General features: G+C 41.6%; 1 protein-coding gene across 2 annotated transcripts in view; it reads right to left on the reverse strand.

The window, feature by feature from the left end:
- The window catches only part of ntn1b (netrin 1b), a 49,822-nt gene that overhangs the window by 7,987 nt on the left and 16,996 nt on the right, over window positions 1-24,839 (reverse strand). For both annotated transcript variants that reach the window (XM_085157370.1, XM_085157369.1), the window contains exons 3-6: window positions 14,302-14,490; window positions 6,962-7,111; window positions 5,788-5,841; window positions 3,454-3,528 (exon numbers count right to left, since the gene is read on the reverse strand). In XM_085157370.1, the coding sequence (XP_085013496.1) occupies window positions 3,454-3,528; window positions 5,788-5,841; window positions 6,962-7,111; window positions 14,302-14,490 (468 nt within the window). The remainder of the gene's footprint in view (window positions 1-3,453; window positions 3,529-5,787; window positions 5,842-6,961; window positions 7,112-14,301; window positions 14,491-24,839) is intronic.

A 24,839-nucleotide genomic window follows, 5' to 3' on the forward strand; every position in this document is an offset into this window, starting at 1 on the left:
AGGGAAATATGAATAATAGCTAAATTTGGCTCAGTAGCAAAATGTCACAAATGGACTGAATTACTGTCTTCCCAACTGTAACAGGCAGGGGCGGGGGGTCAAATACAGTTGGGCAATTTACAGTTGGATTCTGTTTAAAGTGTAACTGATGATGTGTCACCAATGATTTTGATTGAAAGACACATTAGTCAGCTCTGATAGAGATCAAGGTAACTGGAAAGGAACGGCTCTCAGCAGCCCTGATCAGGACAAACTTTTTGCAGCAACCAGTTTTTGCATGAATTGACATGAAGTTAGTTTTACTGAGTTAACTAAAAACTGGGTGGTTTACCTTTTCCGGATAATGTGCTGAAACTTTTTGTGTATCTGTCTCTGTTGTTAACAAATGTGGGTCCAGTGGTAACAGATAATGGATAACGGTGTGACTGATTAGCATTGCTGAAAATCTGCATTGAATCATCTACCATGTAGATGAATGGAGAGATAGAGTGAAATTAAATAACTGCATATGTTATTTTGTCTATTTTATCACACTACCACTGTGTGGTTGTGGTTTCTGTTTCATAATGGACCTGCATCATTAATCATCAAAACATCAAATATCCTGCAGCCAGTTTTAACACAGTGATAGTGATATTTATATACACCTGGCACTGCCGTGTTAACGGTTTGTTGCAGCCGCTTCGTGTCCTGCACATTCACTGACGGCATAATTTGATTTCTGTGTATTTTGGCCTCCCTTATAGTTTGTGATTTGCTCTGAAATTGCAGTAGGTTTTGCAAAAAGCTTCAGAATAACCAGCCAGGACAAAGCGTATGTGAGTGTGCATGTTTGTGCAATCTCTTTGTCTTTTACAAGCTCTGCTGCAGGGGTGCAAAGCTGCTATAGTTTTAACATAGTTCAGACATCCATACTGTGATTCTTTTACAACTGGTTGTGTATATATATGGCTTTTACCCAGTACAAAATAGTGAACCAAAGTCACCAAAGTGATTAGATCACCCTTTTTGGATGTCAAGAACAATATCAGACTCACATCTGCATTGTATGTTTTTAGCTGGAGCCAAAAGCCAGTTAGCTTAGCTGGCTATTAAGAAGAAAAAAAAGGCTAATTTGAGGAAAACAAAAATCACAAATTAGAATGTGCATGAAGTAATCAAATTAAATTCAGGCAAGTCACAAAGTGAAGCTTAGTCACTATCCCAGAAGATCAGCTAGCATCAGCAAATTCCATGTTGGATATCTATTTAAGCTGCTGTAGCCTGCACATAATCGCAGTGCATTTGCATGCCACTTTGCAACCCACCTGAACACCAGCCCCACCTTTCGTGCTGTGACTGACTTAATCAGTATCAGGTCTGTTGATTCCTGTTTTGTCTTGCTGCTTCCCCCCTCCTGCTTTCAAAGTATTTGTGTCAAAAATGGTAATAGATCTACTGCCAAATCCAAATTACAGCGCATGGAAATAACAATCTTCCTTTAACTATAATGATTGATTGAATTATTACATTTCCAGTTTTCGGCCAAAGTAATCTATTGCAAGCCAAGCTCAACTCAAGCCAGACTTTCTTCACGTTAGCTGGCTCCACAAAACCTAAAACCCCAGTAAGAGACAACTGTGATGGTTGGGCTTACAAAGCCCCAGCTTTCTCCTGTTAGGCCTTGTGTGTGCTCACATAAAGTGAGACTTCTGTCTAATTTAGTCAAAAGGAACAGCTTGTGGAGGGCTGTGAAAAACAAACAAACAGTATTTTGGCAAAAAGCAACAGAGGTGCTACAAAAAAAGATCAAAAGTAAATTTCACATTACTGACTAAATATTCACTCTGAAAAATACTAATAGGCCATAATGGATTAAAATCTTGTAGTGCCCACAATGTCCCTCTGCTCAAGATGGCACATGTGCAGGTCCACCAGACGTTTCTCATGAAATTGAGCTCTACGGCATCAACTGGACCCATTGTGTTTATAGGGAATGAAATGGTGAGTAAGACCCAAAGAACACCATCCTCTCAGTCAAGCACGGAGGTGGAAACATTATGCTTTTGGACATTTTTCTGCTTAGGGTACAGGATGACTTTGCCGCATTGAAGGGCAAATGTATCCTGAAATCTTTGATGAGGACACTGAAGATGGGTCTTCCAGCATGACAGTGACAGAAAACAAGGAGTGGATAAAGAAGAAGCACAATACGATCATGTAGAAAATTTGTTTGCTTCCAAGCAACAGCAAAGAAAACGAAAGGATTTAGAGTTTCTGTAAAGATCAGTGGGCCAAAATCCCACCTGAGATGTGTTCAAACCTGGAGAATAACTGCAAGAAATGTGTTACCACTGTGCTCACAAGCAAGGATTTCTCAACCAAGTACTAAGTGATGTTTTGCTTGAGGATCAAATACTTATTTCAATCAACGAAATGCAAACAAATGTATAACTTTTAAGTAATGTGTGTGTTTTTTTATGGTTTATTGATTGATATTCTGTCTCTTTGCATCAAAATGAAATTACCATAAAAAATTTGAGACTGTGCATTTCTTTGGAAGTGAGCAAATTTGCATATTCAGCAAAGGACCCTTTCATTACTTTCTCCACTGTATAGCTCCAAATGTTTGTATACGTACTTTAAATACTTTTTTGTTACAATATGACGTTTTTAACATATCATACTTTTGCTGACATATTAATTTTGTCCCATACTTTTCTCATACCTCACACTTTTTAAAATGACTGGTTCTAATCATGTAAGACCAGTAACTCGCACCAGTGTGCCAGTTGCAGCATCATCTGACCATCCACATTTGCGTTCCAGTATGGATCCTGTACGCATTTGCATTTTCAAAACATCCTCTATTTCCTAACAAACACACTCTTTTAACACAAACATCTGGTATGAAGTCAGGCTGAGTGTGGTGACTGGCCAACTATTTTTATATCGCTATAGCCACGCAACTGCACAAGCAACTTTAATAAGTGACTTAATCAAGGTTAAACACCCACGGTGACCCATGCTAACGGTAATTCTGATGTATACGCACCTTCAAATGAGTCTCTATTGTACTCATGAGGGATAAGAAAAAGAAATATGTCACAAGCGTGATGCGATCAGATCAGCTGAATCAGCATAACAAATGAGCAATTACAACTTGACAGAATGTTGGCTGGCGGTCACACATCTTGAAAAGCTTAATTTTCAGGAGACTGCTTTTTTTTATAAACCTTTTTTTTTTCCCAGGGGTCAAACATGTTAGCTTGAGCGCATGGAAACTCTCATCAGAGAGAGCGGAGATGGTTTTATATTAGTGGACGTGTCCTAAGGCTATTTAAAATAACCTAGCAGTAAAGCACAAAGACCAGCTACATGGTGTGGGCTGGCTATGCTCCGGATCAGATTAATTGAGACATTTGACCTTGTGACATCTGGCGGGGCATATTCCTGTATGCTGGGTTCACTCACCGTAGTCTTTTTTACAATATTTCTTCAACGTGATCTTCATTTTGCCCTTGGAAGCTTTACAGTGAGATTCGCAATCTGAGGAAAAGAAGACAGAGAAGGGGAAGGAGTTTAAGAAAATGTTTTACATTTACATTCGCAGCATGTGAGCTTCGTCAGACAGGGCTTCAGATGGATGACCTTCACATTTAGTCCCTTACGTCACGCTCCTTGTGCCCCCGGGGTCTTAAGGATGCTTTCAAAGTGCCACTGTGAAACAGATTACAGCTTACACAGATCCTCCTGTGTCCGTCAACACGCTCCTACTATACGCCTCCCATGTTTTTCCATTCCAGCCCGCTCCCTTGTCACTGTCCTGGCATCCCTTATGTCAGCTCTGAGGGCTGCTGAGGTCACTCGTGCACAAGAGAAGGTCGCAGGGGGGGAATTAACCGGAGACCTACCAGACATTAGTGGGGACCCTTAGCACACTCTAAGCCACATGAGGCGAGAATGTGAATACTCTATAAGGCTGGCCGGGGCTAAATGTTCTGGATCCCTCCAGAGAGTAGCAGTGACAGAGAAGCTCACAGACTTATGATTAATGTCTCAGCAGCCTGCACTTTTATCTCACTGTATGTGAACGTGGGTTTGAACGCCATGGGGCTTTATCGATGGCCACTCTGGTGTGCTGTCACCCCGCCAGGTACCTTTTGTAATGAGGAAGGTGGTGGTGGAACCAGAGGCCAAACTGAAAATTGAAATCATTTGTTCCCTCCACTTTCCACTGACTGACACAAATTGGAAGCAGACCATCTCCAAGTGTACCCCCGCCGCCCCCTCCCACTTCCCACTCTGCCTCTCACAGAGCAATAAGCCTTGTGCTCCTTTCTCTGGGGGGCTGGGGGGGTGGGGGGTGGGAAAGCTGGGCTGGGCAGTCTGAAGAGAAAGGAGGGGGGCAATTGAGAGAGAGGGGGAACCTTTCAGCTTGCCTGAATATGGACAAACTTCATTATTTCTTCCAGCCCTCTGTCCAGTCTTCCCCTTTCTTCCCCATTATACTCTGTGTGAATGAGGTTGCCTGGGTAATGATGGAGAAAGAAAAAAACACCCCTCTCCTCCCTCTCAAAAAAAAAAAAAGGAGAGAGAGAGAGGGAGAGGAAAAAAGATTGGGACGTGGGATGAGGATTGAATTCATGTATGTAGAGAAAGCATTTCTGCTGGAATTCCTGGCTGGTTTCTGGGTTGGCGGGAAAAATAAGAAAAGAGGAAATCCCAAAGTAAATGAATCTGACGAGTCCATATCGAGCGTGCCTGATTTCCATGTAAATGAAGTGGTGGTGGTGGTGGGGCTCTTTATCTCCTGCAGGCCCCTGGGGGCCTTCATCATACCTTTCTTTGATAGCTGACGTTGCCCATTAGCCCCTTAGCGCAATTGCTGCAGTGGGCCATTACACCCACGGCACTCATTAAGGTCCAATCTCCTGCTGTGAGGACAAACGCCCCCTTTGTGTATCTCTGCAGCAGTGCCACGTTCTTTCTGCGGGGTCCCCGGGGACCACACTGCTCCTAATTTGGAGGGTGGTGTCTGTTTGGAGTCTCTGACAGGAATCCAAACTCCACACAGCCTCGGCAGTCACTATAGCAGGAAGTGGGGCTCGCAACAAAGCGCGCTGAAGTCAGTGGCGCCACTCTCGTCAGACGCTGATCGATGATCAGAGGTGACTCAGCCTATTTAAACAAACTTGGATCACGGTGAAAACGCATTAATATGCTGAAATTTATTTAAGCTGCTGTTGGTTATTTAAGAATAATTTGAAATAGGACAGACCTTCCCCAAGAACTGCTGCACATTAAAGGTATACTAGCGTGGCACATGGTCCAATGCCAGCAGCCTGACATGGAGATTCTTGTCAGAGCACATGAACAATAGGTTCAGGCAGAGCTTCACTGCTGGTACAGCCAGCCTTGATTGAAATACAAACTGGTGCAAATGAAGCATGTAATCAGATTAGGGCCGAAACCCCGGGGAGGCTGCTGGGCAGGCTGGGAATACGGGCAACAAGGCCACAGGGAGCACTGGCAAAATATCTGGAGTTTACATCAGCATCAGTCTGACCTCGCCGATGTGCGTTTAGCTGAGGAGCGTGGAAAGATGTGCGTGTGCTCAAAATGCACTTCTGATTTCACGCATGGAGGAACAGTTGGCTTAATTAAAAAAAAATCCCACCCACAGTGATACATTAACATAGCTGAATTAATATAAATGAAAGGGCAACAGCAGCTTGAAAACAGAATATATAATAAAAATAAATAATTTTATTTTAAAAACGACACAAAATCTGTTTGGTTACTCACCTGTCGGCTCCTCGTAGCTGCTGTAAGTCGCTGTCGGAGATGCAGCTGGGATCTCTGTGACAAAGTAAGGAGCACAGTGAAGAGACAATTTTCTCTGCCGCCATATTGTTCTGTATATTGAATAGCGATAATTCCAACTGTGAGAACATGAAGGAATTTCCAAGTGCCGTCGGACACGAAGCTGATTTTGACACACAGATGTACTGAAAAGATTTCCTATTAATGTCCTGCTCCCTCCTGACTCTGGTATGTTGTAGGTACAGTGAGCCAAGGCTGCTGGTCTCGTTAAACTCGGAGCTGGCAGCGATTTAGATATACACAAAAATTTAATATCATACTATTAAAACCAAAAGACATTATCTGAAAAAGTTACAAGAAACCAAAATCCATTCTACTCTGCTAGCTGAGTCTCTTCCAGCTTTTACACCACATTTGTAACTGCCCCAGCAAAATTAAAGAGATCCTGATCCAGCAGGTTTGCACTTTGAAATGATCTTTGTGAATTCTGGCCAAACACTCTGATTCTTACTGTACAAACACCACTGCTCCACTTCTACACAAAGGCTTTATCAGAAATGTCAACCCTGTTAACACAGGGGACAGTCATTAGGGTGTATGCGTCCACCGTGGACGTTGCTGTTGTCTTATCTGTTCATACCAGCCACCTACGATGTCCCGAGCTAAAGCAGCTACTAGTGACCCATCTTTGCTTTTGTGAGACGTTGGTGTTTACTGCCAAGGGCCTGGAATCTGCCAGGGGTAGATACAGCCAATAAACATATCAGCCATCAATCCCTTGGATTCATTCCGGGGGATTTACTGCGAGTTAACGGCCTCGAAGGCAAACAAGGCCATATTAGTCAAGCTGTAATCGTCTGTTTATCCAGACTCAGGCTTAAACAGCCAAATATCTATCCAAAGTGATGGAACAAGGGGATAAAAATAACACGGGACGAGAGACAGAGAGCAATGGATTCATGGATAAAAAGGCACGGTCTGTCCTTTTCAGGTCCTCTCTGTGAGGCACTTGAGGCAGAATTTCTTCAACCTGGGTGTCACCACCTCCAATTAGAGGTGTAGGAGGTGATCTGGTTAAAGGTGTGCTCGTAGCAACATTTAAAATGAAAAATAAACACAATATTTGATAAATAAAAGTGGTAGAAGTAGCCCTTACTGATACAGGGGGCTATGGGAGAGCGGCTCTGCTGGTAGCCCTTGGCACAGCGGTTGCAGGTGATCCCCGTCACTCCGTCCTTGCAGGGACACTGGCCTGTTGTCTGATTACACGTCTTCCCTGCTGCTCCAACTGGATGGCAATCGCATGCTAAAGAGGGAAGAAGAGCACCAAGCTAAACTGTACACAAGTAAACAACTTGCAAGTTAAAAAAAGAAAAAGAAAGGAAACACGAGCGGTTAAAAGTAAAAAACAGATATCAGCTTACAAATGACTACAGCATGTCTCGGGCCTGTCCTCTGCTGACTCTACATATTCTATACAATAAAAAAGTCATCTTAGCACTAAAACCTAGTAAGAAATCATTCGCATTAGAGCAGGCTGTGTTTTGCTTCCAGACCATCACAGATGGGGAACTGGGCCCTGCACCAGCATAAAACCTCAATCAAATTACACTGCTTCCCTCCGCCCATTACGACCATAAGATTCTTCATTAGGTCTGCTTTGGAACGCATGCAGAAGGCTAAATAACTTGATTAATTACAGTGTTTCACTTTCACCGCGCAGCACGACACCAAATGTTTGGCGTGTGCGCGTCACGGATGTGTCTGTGCGTGAGGGCAGGGAGCTCCTCGCGAGCCGGCTTTGAGTCCTCTGCTTCGGTGCGATCAGACAGGCTGTGCGCTCTTCAGATTGAGTTTCCAATGTAAAGCCTTTTGGCAAAAGGGCTCCTTGCAAATACTGCCTGAATAATGTTTCCCAGTAATGGACGAGTGGAACGCACTTCAAAGTGTGTTTAAGCTTTTAGTTGGGAGGATCGCACGTTAAATGTGAGAAATTTGTTCTGTGTGTGTGTGTCACTGCCAAACTTTTACTATAAAGCCAGTGTTTGAAGTTGAAGCCCAACCTCCCTATTAGTCCTGCATGTGTACCAGCAGAGTCATTCGAAATTTGCTTGAAGTGGTCCAGTAGACGTTGCTTTTTACTTGGAATTTATGGAGCTTTATGAACATTAGGGGATGCTTATTAAATCTTTCTTTAAGAAAGCCTAACGTCTTTGTTTTTCTTCTGCCTCATTCGTATCATATAAAAGCTTCTGCCAGTTTGCTGAAATAAAACCAAATGGTGCCATTTTTAGAGATCTACCTCTTTTCCCCTCCAAGAAATCAACACCAGTGAGTTTTTCACATAAATCCAAGGGATGGTCATTTAACAGAAACCATAGCTGCAATAAAATGATCATCACATAAGCTAACGATAAAAATTAACAATGCGATGGAGAGATGTTTTGTTTCAGTCGAAACATTTCAACCAGCTTAGTTTTCTTTTGACTGCTACTGTATGTTTGCATGTCCTGTATATACTGCAAAATATCAGTTCATACAAATAGAATTTCAAGCTAGTATGGGAACAAAGCTAAACTGTAACTTCTGGTTTCTGCTCCACAAGTAATTAAACCTCATTCCAAAAATCCTATTGACTTCATGACAACACTGATTAAAATCCAGGCTTGGAAGAGGTCTTTTGTCAACAAATGCTGTGAGACTTGCTTCATATGTCTGGATAAAGGCTGTAATCAAAGACTCAAACAATCCAACTTTGTTATTTATTCAATAATTCAGGTTTTTGCAGGAGTTAATTAACAAAATTTCCCATGAGCAACAGACCACAGGGAGTTAAATGCCACTTTGACAAAAGAGTTCATGAGCAGGTTGTGGCTTTGCTTCAGATATTAATAACAGCAGGATGGAGACGAGCATGTTGTCGTTTTCAGGGAGCAGAGAGTAAAGCCAACAACTAAAAGACATTGAAATATGACTTTGGAGGAGAGCGTTGGTGAATTTTATGGATATAACTTAAGATCCAGTGCAAGCAATAGAAGCAAGTATCTGGATGCTGACTTTAAAATTAAAGTGGCTCTAATTTATTTTGCTGCAGTGTAAAAAAAAAGAGAAAAAGCCAAATTTTTTCATGAGAGATTGAAATTTTATTATGATGTTTAAGTGGATTAATGAACCTTCCACACACTAGTACAGAGTAGTTAATTGTAAGTGGAGACTCTCTTTAGCACATTTGAGTACACTCATGCTTTAAAGGTACTTACACAACATTATGACCGACAGGAGAAGTGATTAACACTGATGTACTCAAAGTTTATGTGTTAGAAGGAGGAAAATTGGCCAAATGTAAGAACTTGAGAGAGTTTGGCAAGGACCAACCTGTGATTGCTACATGAGTAGGTTAGATCATCTCCAAACCTGCAGCTCTTATGGGATGTTCTCGGTCTGCAGAGGTCAATATCTTTGAAAGTGGTCCAAGGAAGGAACAGTGGTGAACCAGTGACTGGGTCATGGGCGGGCAAGGCTCTCTGATAGCATGTGAGTCGCAAAGGCTGACCTGTGTGGCCCAATCCAACAGATGAGCAACTGTAGCTCAAATTGGTGTTGAAGTTAATGCTGGTTCTCATAGAAAGGCATCAGAATACATCACGGTTTGTTGTGTATGAGGCTGCATAGCTGCAGACAGGTCAGGGTGCCCACGCTGACCCCTCCCCACCACTGAACGCACCAACAATTGGCATATGAGCATCAGAACTGCAGCACTGAACAATGGAAGAAGGTAGCCTGGTCTGATAAATCACATTTTCTTTACATCACGTGAATGACTGGCTATGTAGAAACACCTGACACCTGCACGATGGGAAGAAGGTAAGCCAGCAGAGGCAGTGCAATACTTTATTTAATATTCTGCTGGAAAACATTGGTCCTGCCATCCATGCGGATGTTACTTTGAGACTTTAGCATTGTTGCAGGCCATGTACACCCTATCATGGAAACAGTACTTTCTGGTGGCTGTGGCCTCTTTCAGCAGGATAATGGACCCTGCCACGAAGCAAAAATGGTTCAGGAATGATTTGAGGAGCACAACAAAAAGTTTGATGTTTCCTCCATTTGCGTTAAAGCCTGTTGTTAATTTTGGAGAGTTTTAAGCTATTTCAGTATTTAAACACAAGAATTTACCATCCGTACCTTTAAAGATGGCTGCACGAGGTGACGAATTACATCTTTAATAGTTCAAAGTAGAAATTGGGGTTCTTCCAAGTCTAGTTTACGTCTCCTGTAGCTCGGTGGTGTCAGATTTGTCAATCATGCTACTTACCTCTGTTGTTGTAGGTGAACTAAGCCTCATTAGCTTAAGCTGGCTAGCACTGCAGTTACTTATTGCTAATGAGGGTCTTTAAGTCTGCCACTAATATGATTGTCCTGATCTTGTAAAATTATTTCAGACTTCTATCAAAGAAAGAATTCAGCTAAGGATTCAGAGTGATCGTTATAGATGTGCCTAAACTGCCAAGGTCTAACAATAACACTAACGCTGAAAGCAAGTAAGCATATTTCCTAAATATTATTTTTCTGAATCATATTGTCACGGTTCTGGGTCAGTTTCTACCCAGTATTTTGAGTTTATAATGTTTTGGTTTAATTTTCCATCAGGGATTGTTTTCTTGTTCTCTCGTTGTGTTGATGATGTCGATTATGTTTATTATTAGGGTTTCATGTTTCTGTTTATTTGTGTTTAGGATTTGTTCTTCGGTTGTGTCTGCTTAGTATGTCTAGTTCCATGTGTCATTTTCTGTCTGTCTCTCAATGTCGAGTCTGCGTCTTAGTGTGATGGTTTCTTGTTCCTGTTTTATTGTGAAGGTCTGCGTCTCATGTGAGTGTGTTCAGTTTTACCTCTCGTCCCGTTAATGATTCCCAGCTGTGTCTCCCACCTGTGTGTAATCTCCCTGTGATTTTCTGAGTGTATTTAAGTCGTGTCTTCTGTGTTTGTAGTTGCTGGTCCGTCTGTGTTTCCACCGTGCTTCATCTGTGTGTTTCCCTGCAGTCTACCGTCATCTGTTTCCGCCCGCTCTCATTCATGTCTAGGTTCGTGTTCTATAGTCAGTTTGTTCCCAGTTTAGTTTAGGCTTTGCTCCGTTTGTCCATTTCCTTTTTTTGTGTTTAATAAACCACCCTCACACCTGTACAAGTGCCTGCGTTTGGATCCTCCTTTATTTTCCACACAGCTCATCTCACTCGCCGTGACACATATTTATTTAAGTAGTTGTAGACTTGACTCAACTCTTTAAGGTTTCCAAAACAATATTTGATCTAAAACTGTGTAAGCGGAAGGATAGGCTAGACTGTATATTAACCACTGAAAAACGACACAACTATTGCCCTCATAACAGGTGTTAAATACCAGAAACATGACTTAATTTCATGAATGGTTACTGAATGGTTTAGGAGGGAAGGGGGGGTACGATGCAGTGAACCATGTACCAGTTCCATCTCTCTGGACTCACCGTGCCTAGTTAAATACTTCTAGGCTGCCAAACATAGGAGGTAATTCGAGAAAAAACAAACTGTTAGGGGCGGGCGGCGTGCGCTGTGGTTCTCCATGAGCCATGTTTACACTGCGCTTGATGAGGGATGAAGTTGTTAATCTGGGAAATAAAGCATGAGGCATTCCATGTAGCTATTGGAAAAGTAGGCACAGTATAAGGAAGAGCCTGTTTTTTTTCCCACTAAACCTCCAAGCAAATTATTGGGAGGAATGTTTTTTGTTGAGATGTGAAGTATTGGGGGGTGGAGGGGGAGCAGGCGGGCGCAGGAACGGAGAATGAAAGCAGACTTCCTCCTGGCTGTGTTGGCGCTGCGCTGTATTTCCTGTCCAACAACAGCAGAGTGGGATGGTTGGCTGAATTGAACAATAAATATAGCGGTTTTTAACTGATGTCACATCACCGTGTTTTTGTCACCTGAGGAGTAAGGCAGCAATCAGGCTGTTTGGATTTGATTCCAGAGCAATGAGCAGCACACGTGAAGGGGATGGGAAGAAGGGCTTCAAGTGTTCAGGTTACACTACAGCTGTTTGTAAAGACTTTGGAAAGATGTATGGGTGTTGCTTCACCATTAGGCGCAGTGAGAACCTCTGTTAAATTAACCTGCTCTTAGCTCTGACCCCCTGAACTGAACAACTCCCCAAATATAGCCTGAGAAAATGTTTATGCTGGCAGACTGAAACAGTGCCGCGAAGAACCATTCGTCATGTTTTAAGCTAAGTGCGCAGATGATCTATCAGGCTTGAGTTCGCCTCATGCAGCAAGCTCTGTTTGAGGGTGTCTCTGATATAAAACGCCTCTATAAAATGCATTTGTGGGCTCGGCTTCTCGTGCATTCGCTTTCCTTTCATGCGAGCTGGAGAAGTCTGAGTGAATTAGGAGAGGAAGCTGTTGTGGCATGCAGTAGGAAATATCACGTTGCTGTTCCGGTGTTTTGATAGCCAGCGGTGTACCAAGGATAGGGGCACCAGAGGATAGGCATTTCAAGACTTTGTCACCAGCCAATCAGAACTCAGCGGTGGATGTGGCTGAAGACCACACTATGAGCATCTATCCAGAGTTTCTCATTTGTCATTAGTGTGTGGGAAGAGGTTGGAGATTAAATGCACAGAGGCAGGGTGAAATATTGTTTAAACAAAGCATGCTGAGGCACTGCTGTAAAGTTAGTAAAAATTTACATTATTTGTTATCCAGACGAATTAACTTTCCATCCAAAAGGCAAACTTTAGCCCGACTGATTACAGAAATAAAGAACAACGGTCCATGCACTCTTACTGTACATATCTCACACAGGACTGTTTGTGCATCTGTTGAGTATTTTGCTAGTGCATGTGACTGAGTGACAGCAGTTTGTTTGCTCAGGGCCTCTGAGCCTGTCTTTACTCCCAGAGGTGCTGCAAGACAGAAGGAGCTCAGCTTTTGTCCCCCACGCACATTAATCCTCTGCAGCTCGACGTATGTGCTCACACCTGTGTGCGCGTGTTGTTTTTCCTTTCTCCCCGTGCACATGCGTACGTGCGTTGGAAGTATGAATGGAAGAGAGGGACGATTAGCGAGCTGTTTTCACCGCTCCGCTCAGTGGATCAGCTCGCACCTTTGCTTTTTTATGTTTGTCTTGTCTGGGATTCACTGAGAACCTCAAATATCTGGGGAGCTGCAGGGGTCCTTTCATCGACACCAAGACAGGTGTGTGCTTTACTCGAAACTTTTTAACGAATTCTTGTCATACCTGAGCATGGTGAAGAGTGAGTGTATAAACTATTACAAAGAGCCTGGTTTTGGAGGTTACAGTTTCTATAAAAACTACATCTTTCCTTTTTTTGTGTGATTTTTGTAGGCGGTTTGGCCAAATTTGTATTACTTAACTTAAGTTTCATTTATTTTTTTGGTAGCCTCTCTTTTAAAGGGCTGGGATTTCTGGGTCCAAACATAGACTGTATATAAAAGATAGTCGCATACCCAGACATTGGTGGTGTGGGCATGTGATGGTTTTTTCACACTTTTTTTGGAGCCAGAAATAACAATAGTCAATAACAATACAATTCTGGGTCATACCTAATAAAAGTCTATTTTGGAGGGTTATCTGGGGAATCCTCACTGGCTAACAACTTGCAATTTCACAGTGAGATCTGACACACACTGGCTTCAAAAAACCACGTCAGAAACACTCACCTCAACGTTTCAAAACAGGACTTCGCAAACCAGTTGGTGACTTCTTGTAGCTGCTTTCATCTTATGCCAACGGGATACTGAACACTGACTCGATGGATGTTTTTTTTAGACAACTTCACCAGTGTGTGAATGTGTGTGTGAATGGGTGGATGACTGAGTGTAGTGTAAAGCGCTTTGGGGTCTTTAGGGACTGAGTAAAGCGCTATACAAATACAGGCCATTTACCATTTACCATTTACAACTTAGATAATGACATTCAGATAATGTTGGGCTTTTATAATCCAAAGCACACCAACGCCGAAAACATGCTCAAGAGGTCCAGCTCAGTGGTACAGATGAGTTGAGGTGACACCTAGTGGACATCTCTTTTCAAGCAACCACACCTGAAAGCCCTCAATTTTTGGCTTTAAACCTTTTTTTGTGGAGCTTACAAGATATGAGATTTTTAGGTGTTGCTTACTCAAATCTGTTTCGCTGGCTCTGTAGTGTGGTGGTTTTAAACATTTGCCTAACAAGCGAAACATCCCCAGTTTCATCCCAGGCGGAGATAAAAATCCCTTTGGGGATCAAACACATGGAACTACCTGCTATGCCAAACCTTGTGATAAGGCAGCAGCCAAAAGTCGCTTACTCAAGTCTGTTTTAAACTGTTGTATTTCTACTTGTATACATTATACCAAGCACAGCATTTTTTTTCTATTTGGAAGAGACCTTCAGCATGTGTCCAAAGGTTGGTCTTAGAGAAAGACTGGGGATCAGGAATTACACCATACCATCCTGTTACCTTTGCAAGCTCTGCGGTGAGAGATGGATTTGGTCATGTCCCTGTAGTAACCCTCCTTGCAGTAGTGACAGTGGCGTCCTGCTGTGTTGTGGCGACAGTTGAGACAGACTCCACCACTTCTACGGCCGGACAGCTTGTACAGCTCCATGTTAAAACGACAGCGGCGGGCATGCAGATTGCAGTGGCAGGCTGAGTGCATAGAGAGAGAAAGAGAGAGGGAGACTTTCATCACTAATGCAGAAACTCCTACCTTGACATTTTGCAGCTGGGCTAAGCATAATAAGTTCATTACTTAGTTTATTGAATTTAAACAACCCTTTGTGGTAATGCCATTGAAAACCGTTCAGTTTTTCTGATTTTCATGTTTTCACTTTGGTTGCGTGGTTACACAGTCCCCTGTCGTTTGACACACTCTAAACCCGTGGACGCGCAAAACCAAATGCGGTGTCATCAAGCTAGAAAACAGTGCTGTTTTTCTTAGCTCCTGAAAAGGTGACGTTTTAGAAATATGAGCTTGTTATCTGACAGTGACGAACTCGGCACACAAGTTTAAAGACTTTCCAAATTGCAATTATGAGGCAGCCAAATTCAGTCTGAGAAAATGCACTTTCTTAAAAAGCATCACAGAGTTCAATCTCCCAGTATGGGTTCGTCAAAGTAAGACGAGGTTATTGAAACAGATGGTGCGCTGTGGTCTGGATTGGAAATAATGAAGCCTCTAAAAGAAACGTCCTGGTTCAGGCTCTGTGTCGCTGGGCCACCTGCTTGTGAATTTAACCTCTGAACTCTGGTGATGTCTGGCAGGAAAACTTTCTTCCGCTCTCCCACACATCTGAGAGACTTGTTAATATCGACCCCAAGATACATATTGCACTGATGCATTAAATAAAGAATTCATTTTTGAAATCATAGCTCGTGTGAATAAAAATGACATTGTACCTGTTTAATTTCTCACACTTTTGTCACTGGTCACACAGTTCAATTCAGTTAGCTATTAGCTTATTAGCTATAACAAGAAGTGTATCAGAACAAGTATTATTAAACCAAGTGCAAGTCACTGAAATGACAGTAATACTTGGTTTAAGCAATTAACAAGCTGACTAGCTATATTGACCTGTGAGCTTGGCTCAAAACACACAAGTGACACAAAGTGTGTTTCCTCCAAGAGCCACTTGAGGCTGCTTCCAAATGTTGAGCAGAAAATTAAGCATGGGGAAAATTAGCATAGGCTAGTACAAGTGTACAGTGTTGATTTTGTACAAGTACTTCATTAAATTCTATGAAAATTGTCATAACACTGAGGTATTTATGTCCTAACTAAGCTAACTTGCTAGAGCTAGCATTACCTGATACTGTTTACCTTTCTGGCTCTACCTCCTTGTCCAAAGTAAAAATAAAAAAAACAAATAAAAATCAAAATGGCAAGTCAAAACTTTATAAGCATAGTCCATTAAATACATGCTTTTGTGTCTAAGTCCATTTTTTAATGTAAATATGGAGCATCTGTAAAATGTTAGCTAGCTTCTGTTATCTCAAGTCTGTCTTTGTGATTTTCACAGTTATGTTTCTCAGAGGAACATCAATGAGGAAGATTAGCAAGAAAAAATTAGTAAGCTGCTTTATTACCACTGGCTTAACTAAGTAATAAATACCCTTAATTACTATGGTTAGCCAGTTAACAGGGTGTGAACTGACTGAAGTGTGACCTTCTCTCCTAGATAGATAGATAGATAGATAGATATTCAAATGTGCTTGTTTTCTTTCTAAACCTCCGAGGGCCTGGCGTCCACATATGTGGACATCACATTTTGGGTTGTCTAGACCACAATACAAAATTCTGCTCTACGAGGGCCTGATATCTACTTACGAGGACATTGTACTGCCACTGTTCTACTGAAATTTTAAACAAATGTCCTATGTGGATCTCAGGCCCTTGTAGAGTATCATCAGGTTCCAATCAGCACAAATAGCAAAGGGAATTTAAAAATGCATGCCATGAAAGAGTTCGGGTCATGTAAGGTTAAGGTAGTCGTCTTTATTTGTTTCACCAAAACGTCACCAGACTACAGTTTCAGCATAATGTCGGCAGACAGTACATGATTGCTGTAATCTTATTGTCCTCTGTTTCAGTGTTAGTGCTGGTTTTTCACTTTGGCTTTAGTGTATGCACGTCCCTTTTCATTCATCCCATTTCTTACCGTTCCTTCGCAAACACTGGCTCACGTTTCTGCACATTTGCTTTTCATTTCTTGTTTTGGTGCAAATAACATCTTTAAGGAGTTGCATAATCTTTTCCATTGTTTCCACTGACAGCTCTCTTGCTGGGGCCACGCTTCCTTTCAATTAGCCAGGTACAACAGCTTGTTTTAACATATTTAGATTTGTGCAGGAATTTGTTTTAGACTCGCAGAACACAAAGTGATTCCACAATTCTTCCTCTACTTGGAAAATATATGTGATGAATTAACCTAATTTAATTCAACTTGTTTGATTCATGCGTCACACATTTCAAACTTTGTTTTGTGTCATATTTGTGCTTGCTCTATTTGCTACAAAGTGAAATGCTGGATCCTTCAGGTGTTTTGATTCTATAATTTTTGCCAGGTCTTGTTGCATGCGCTGCCTTTTAAGCAAAAGTGAAACAAGACACTGCTTTGGGGGGACTTTAGTGTTTTTTCTGGCAGGGTAATTTTGCAAGTTGTTTTATATATATATACCATAATTTCATATTTGTTTTAATATTGAACACATTTAAATTCTCAGCTGTTATCATCTTTGTGTTATATATATAATTTATTTTTTCTTACTTTTTTCTTTTTTTTGCTTGTGTCAGTCATGTACCATTTTCATGAGCAGCCCCCACAGTACCTCACATTTTGGTAATCTCTCCATCAGTGCGCCCGTCTTGCTGTTATTACAGGGAGATGCAGGCGATAAGACTGTCACATATGCTCCGTGTTCATCAGTGGTCTGAATCACGTACAAACGGATTCACACCTGCCCTAAGAGACCGGAGCTGGCAGGTGGCTGGGATTCAAAAACACTGCTTTTGAATGGGAGGCCCAGAAGCGCGCGCGCACACACACAGTAAAACACAGAGGTGTTTGGCAGCTGTCGCAGGCTTATCTCCCACACCTCCCTCCCCAAGACTGATCCAACACGCACTATGCCAGGCTTTGAAGAATCTCTCTCTCTCTCTCTCTCTCTCTCTCACACACACACACACACACACACACACACACACACACACACACATACACACACACACACACACACACAGGCTCCCTCCTCCCTTTCCCTCTTACTCTTTGCTGCTTTCTTATCCCAGATGTTATCTCCACTTAAGGGAAGTGTGAGGGAAAATGCAACAGGGCCTTTTCATGAATAGGTAACGGAATGCTCTTAGTTGTCTTTCTCCAAGAAGGCCGATGCTGGTATTGCACTTTTCATCTTTCCACATACTGTAACACTTAAGTCATCATTTAAAAACACACAATCACTTTTCAGACACAACAACATTTGACAAAAAAAGCGGGAAATACATCTTAATTTCATTCTTTTTTTAAAAATTTGGTGTCAATGATCCTTAATATTTACTTCACATGGGAAAAAAACTTCTATGTTTGCGAGAGCATCGTGAAAAATAATAAGTGCTATCTCCTCAGCTGTCCCCAGGCTCTTCTAATGAGCTGTGTTATCTCATCCACACATCCCCACTCTGCTCACACTGCCACTGTAGTGGTTTTCCTGCAGTGACAATAGCTTGAGTGCTGATAATAAGCCATGTGCGCAGTAGCAGGCTCCAAATGCCTCTCAATAAAATCTGTCACACATTTGCCAAATAACTGAGTTAGTGAAAAGCCCAGCCACAGGTAAATCTCGGCCAGTAACTCCAATAATTCCACTGCATGCTGCTGCCATCTAATACTAAAACAGGTGCAAAAGTTCACAGTGGGGTGACTGCAGCTCATTAAAGAAGAACATTTAGTTAATTTGGTTAAATAAGCTATTTTATTAGGTCTAGCATACTGTATGCAATCAGAGAGACACACTGCAGGACAGAGCTTCATCTTCTATGAGTTTAGAATGGTTACTGCAAAACAGCTGCTTGCTTTGATTGGACATCCAGAGTGGCAATGTGTCTTTTCTGGGTCTGCTTTCATTTGGTTTCAAGGGCCTACTTAGAGCTATGCTATTCCAATCTATTTATGTTCAAGTGCCATCTATCAGGGTTAGTAAGGAAGCGCTCCCGGTGGGTGTGCATATTGGATGAAAATTACGCATCCCACAGCTCGGTGGAGGCGGTTTTTCGTCCCGTCTACAAGGGGGGAAAAAATTACACTTCAGAAACAATCAAATGTCTGTGCACGATGATCTCTAATGAAATTTAGTTATGGATGGTTTGAAAATGTGCCATGGCGGCAGCAGGAATTTACCAACCCTGTCAACAGGTGTCAGATGTTTAACCATACAACATGTATGAGAGGGTTGTGCGAGGGTTGTATTTTTTCTCTCTCTCTCGCTCTGTGTGTGTGCGTGTGTGTGTGTGTGCGTGTGTGTGTGTGTGTGTGTGTGTGTCCGCTGAAAAGAATGTGCCGCTTCTTCAGAGGTGGAGAAGGAACGAATTCCAGCGCAATTGTTGTTTATCCAGGAGCAATTATTCTCTCACTGTGTATAATCCTGTACAGTCGCTGGTATGATGAGCCGGAGGCTTGCGCCAAATCAAACAGAGTTCATGTCTCATGGCGGTCTGTGATCTCAGGGAAAGACAGCACTTAGGCTGCAGATTACAGAGCCATATTTTCAAGACAACAGTGGGTTTATTGATCTGGGCACACGGAGACACAAACGCGCACTTACTGCGAATGCGTCACGTATACTTGATTCCAGTGCACAGAGCTTATACAATGCTTGCATAACACCTATGGCGCATATGTGGGTGATATTTCAGAAAAGTCGCAAGAGTTCATTCATATCCATGAAGTGCTTCTGTACTTTATGTGTATTATAAAAAGAAAAGTAACACTTAGATTGTATTAAATGACTTACACTATAAGTTAGCTTTCTCCCTCATTTCTGCAGCTATGTTTCTGTAGTAGTGTAGTATCATTTAGTAATAACACACAGAAAAGCGATACTTATATGGAAAGCTTTTTTAGGAGGTTCTCCAACAGTTTTGATTCCTAGATGGAGCTCAAAAATACATTTACAGTTCCCCCAACATTTTATCATTTCAAAAAACATGTGCATAACTATTTTATGGCTTCAGCTATACAGTTACACCCTTCTTTACAGCTTATTGTTCTCAACTATAAAACTGTATTATAAAATATTTATAATAAAAAGTAGTCTTTTTGGAGGATTTCCATAGCGATTTTTCCGCCAATGACATTTTACATACAGTATAGCAGAATCATATTTTGACCATAAAGTTTTTCTTTTAATGTTATTTAATGCTGTATAGGCAAACACGTCCCCTGTGTGTGTGTGTGTGTGTACACACACACACACACATATATATATATATATATATATATATATATATATATATATATATATATATATATATATATATATATATATATAAATACTGTAGAGAGCTGTAGAGAGCTGTAGCAGTGTAGTTTTAATAGATAAGGTCATTCCCTAATCTGATGCTTAAAACTAGAAATCCACTTCTAATAACGCAACCAAGAGATTATCCTTAATTCTCTGGCAGTAGTCGTTGCTATTAAGGCTCATAAAGACGCCACGGAGTCGTTGATCACATCATGTTGCATAAAACGGATGGCAGAAAAGCAGATGATTGATGATGAACAGCTCTTAAATCTTTGTCATAAATACAGTGTTGCAGTTTCCACGGCCCCAGAATGGACTCGTTATTAAAGTCAGTGCTTGTGTCGCACAGAATTCGTGGACTTTCTTTAATAAAGCACGTTTTACTCGGTGATGCAAAAGCATAAAAATGATCCACGACCCCCCACCCCCACCCGCAGCTGCCTCCAGGCTCGCTTCCACCAGACTCACGACACCAAACAATGAACGTTTCGATCACACGACGCTGCAGCAGCTGCGAATTTGATGAGGGCAAAGACAACAACAAAGGACTTCAACAACAAGGACTTCAGATGATGAATCCTTTTACAAGTTTCCGGAGCGCTTTTGATGATTTCCGAAAAAAATGTAAACACTGAACGAGAACCAAATGGATCTGCAAAGGGGAGATTTCAATCTCTCGCAGGATATGGATCGGGTTTACGCAACGACCTCTGCCCCGTCACCCTGGTGTTATGTCAACAAACAAAGCATCAGAATAAGAAAATTATTTAAAGATTTTGCTTTTCTTTGATCAAGCCAAAAAGGAGATGGCATGAATGAGATAAACAACTGAGTCGGAACATGAGGAGTTGGTATTCGAGATGTGGTTTTAATGAGGCACATATTGGAGGTAGCAGGATGTTTGAAAAATGAGAAAGCGGCCTTCATTTTGCTGCATTTTATCACTCATATACTATTTATATTAAACAGAAAAGGAGAGACTCCATATTCAGATATTCAATATCACAGGAGAGCCGGAGAGACATTTCCTTACATGCTGTATTTTCTAGTGACAAGCTACATCCTTCTAGCAGCTTTCTTTATATTTTGCTAGGAAAATTGGAAAAGGGTTCAGTTACTTATTGAAAGATGTGCAAAACACACATGGAAATACAATATATAATGCAAAAACTGTTTGGTATGACCACCTTTATTCTTCAACACAGCCTGATGTCTCTTAGGCAGCTTTCTTTCTTAAGTAGTTTCCAGAAATAGTTCTCCAGGCTTATTGAAGGACATTCAAAGCTCTTCATTGGATGTTGGCTGTTCTTTGTCAAGATGATCCCACACTGTTTCAGTAATGTTGAGGCCAATCCATCTCCGATTGTTCCATTGTCTGTTTTTCTATTCAGGTAGTTTTTTTTTCTGCACTAGCAGTGTGTTTGAGATCACTGTCACTGTGAAAAATGAAGCTGTCCCTAATTAAATGCTTTCTAGATGTTACTGCATGGTGGATCAAAAATCTGATGGTACTTTTCTGTGTTCGTGATTCCATACATTTTGACAAGATCTCTAACACCACTGGCTGAAATGCAGGGCCAAAACATAACAGAGCCTCCACCGTCTTTTGGACACTCACTATTACACCTCTGTCCTCTACATATTATTTAAAGTTTGAACCAAATATTTTAAATGTGGATTCATCACTCCGTCAGACCTTTTGCTGCTGATGTTCAGTCCAGTTCTTGTGTAATACAGCACACCTCAGCCTTTCTCTGTCTCCCTTCCTCACTAATGGCTTCTTCCACTCTTCCAGTGACACCATTTCTGATGAGGCTTCACTGGATGAACTGATTCTATGTATTTTCTAATGGCACACTGCACACCATGCTGAGAGAAGCTTTTGATTAAAAGCTCTTTGGGAATATTGTTTATGCCAAAGTATTTCATGTCTGTCAAACTGTGCTTTTATATTAAAAATGGGGAACAAAGAATGCGTGTTTGTGACAAGATACACTTCAAAATTGGTTCTTTGCTAAGTTGTTTGTTATGTGTACACACAACGCTGGTTCAAAAATAAAAATAAAAATAATCCACTGAAAATGGTCTGGTAGAAATACTGGGCTGAAAATGAGTCAAAAAGCAGTTAATGTCCAAAGAAGAACTCTGCAAAACCTTCAGAAAGCCTATTGTTCAAGACAATTTACAAGCAAGTCTGGCTTGTTGGACACAAATGCTAAAAAGAAATGAGGGATGGCTTGAGACTTTTTTTGCAGTACTGTAGATCAAAACTATCCTCACAATTACAGTCCATCTATTTTCCCAGGGACAAGAAACCAGAGCAACATGCACTTAACTACAGGATTTTAGAAACAGGATTTACTGCACTGTTTATCATACAATCACCAAGTGGCAAGTCAAGTTTGCAATTGCTTAAAAATCCACTTCCTTTAATAGTCAGTAGATGGTAGTTTGGGGGAAAGCAACAGAAATTTAAAAAACAAACAAACACCAACTTAGCTTTTTTGTGAAATCAGTTTTTGTCTCAGTCTCGTGTCTCTGTGGCAGCGATGATGCTGCAAATTAATTATGAAATAAGAGGAATTCATAAGTGTTATTTATAGAGCCCCAAGTCACAGTCATTTTATCTCAGGCCATTTTATACGGTGAGGTAAATAAAATCACTATGATCCTACAATTCCCCATGAGCAAGATCTTGGCAGCACTGGGAAGAAAAACAAATCCTTTTAAAATTAGATCTTCTGTGACCAGTTGGGCTGCAGCCAAACTGCAGCCGTGGGGCGTAATTTTTAAGGTGGACGAAACAGTTCTTTGACATATTTGTGGAAACTGTCAGAGCTACAAGCCTCTCACTGGGTATTTATCTTGACATTGTGACGAGCGCATCATAGCAAAGTGAAGCTTTTAAAATACAAGAAATCATTTGACCAGTTTTTAAAGAATAGCGCTACATTTAGTGCGTGATCTTTTACTAAATACGCATCTGAGAGAAGATTGTTGAAGAAAAAAAACAGATTCCCACTATGTGTGGTTCAATCCACACCTCTCACTCACTGTTGTGTTCATCCACATTACATAAAGGAGGAGGTCAAGCTCGTGTTAACGTTCTCTCCCTCTCAAGTCTTCAGCTTTGGCGACAGATAATAGCTGCACGGTCAAAACTCAGATATGCCACAATGTCCTCTTTGGTCCCCAGCTACTAAACTGCCTGTGTGGCCTTTGGGGCTGAATGATCACAGCTCATTTCAGTGCCAGCCCACGGAGATGTTCCACAAATCAGGTTAAATTCATGATCCTGGAGACAATGCTGTGGCAGAAACATAAATAACAGTTAAATGTCTTCTTTTTGGTTCATTTCTAGCCAGGCAGGATGTACATTAAAATACACACTGAGGCTACAGAGTGTCTGCTGGATTCTTGACTTGACTGTTTTCACATTCATTTTGTCCCCCCGACTCCACCGCGTTGCCAACCCACGTGGTCTACCCGCTCAGGGTGATTGGGTATCAGCCATCAAGTGTCAACGCAAGATATGGATAAGGACCAGGAGTCAAGATTTGTGGCTAGGAATCTGTTGGCATTATCAGACTAGTTCAGGGACCAGGGTCCCTCACACACTAAGTATGGCTCATCGCAAACTTTGGCTTGGTGCTACCTATTAGGCATGCGTGACGGCAATGCAAAGCTATCCGCCTTGGGCTATTTGAATTTTTGGCTGAAAACAACTGTAACCACATCTTTTACACTTTCATAGAGAGCTAACATTACATCACATATTTTATGGTCTGTGACAGCAAAAGCAAAGCTGAGAAGAACCATTACCTCTGTCCACTCCATATGAAGGCCAAAGGCTAACAGAACAGCTTAGCAGCATCTGCCTGGTTTTATGAGGGCAGACGCTATCAGGCTAATGATGCCATCACGGCTAATTTGGCAGCCACACATCTGCTCCTTGCTGGCAGGAGTTGTGACAGCTCCGCTACCATAGCGGCAGACACAGAAACACAATGAGCCATCGCTCAGCTCACCTTTCACCTCCGATGAGCTGCCAGACAACACAAGGTTGCACTTTGTACCCGGGGACCAGATAAGAGATGAAAGGTATGAGTGGTGCTAATGAACTGAATTATCCTCACAATGAAAGACTACCTAAAGCCATCCCTCTTTGCCACTTCGCCCAGGCCCGAGCATGTTTCTTCGACTGTGTGAAAACGTGCGGCATTACTGTGTTTGCTTTTGGCCTCGGTGCAGATATCAATTGATGGGTTGTGTTTAAAAGAGAGAGAGAGAAAAGAAATATGGGATTATGTGAAATAATCCCAGCTATTGGGTCTTAGTCTTTGTGCAGTTCTATCACACTTGAAAGTTGTTGTTCTCTCATATCTGTGTAATAAGGAAAACATATAGCTGCTCCAATCCAAAATCTAGAATGGATTAAATGACCTATGTTTATATAAAACACATGAAAAGTGGATTTTTTTTTTCACTACATGGAATTTAACAATGATTTTTTAATCTGTGCTTAAACTCTTGGCTCACATCAGCCTCGCTGAAAGACACCGAACACCTGTCAGCTCAAAAAAAGAGAATTTCAGCAACTAAAGCTGGCCTCTGACCTAACAGGAATTTCCCCGTGGGTGTTAGGCATAATCGAGATTTTGGAAGCAAATTTTTTGCACAACACTGAAAGAGAAGGTGGCATGGCAAATGTTTCCCATGAAGCTTATGTGTATATTATTTTATATTTCGGAGTTCTAATAAGGTTGTCATTATACCACCAACCACTTTGTCTAATAGCAGAGTACCCCGCTGCTGATTATTGGTTGCAAAATGTGTGTAAACTCTCTGCCGACTGCATCTCTCAGTGTGGGAAGAAGTCTTTTCCCTGAGTTGCAGGTCCCGTCTCGCCGTGCAGCATGCGCTGATGTCATGGGAGGCGTTCCCCCTCCCTCTTTATGAGCACGGCTCTGTGATCTCTG

Source organism: Neolamprologus multifasciatus, chromosome 4 (assembly GCF_963576455.1).
Source record: "Neolamprologus multifasciatus chromosome 4, fNeoMul1.2, whole genome shotgun sequence".
Classification (NCBI taxonomy): domain Eukaryota; kingdom Metazoa; phylum Chordata; class Actinopteri; order Cichliformes; family Cichlidae; genus Neolamprologus; species Neolamprologus multifasciatus.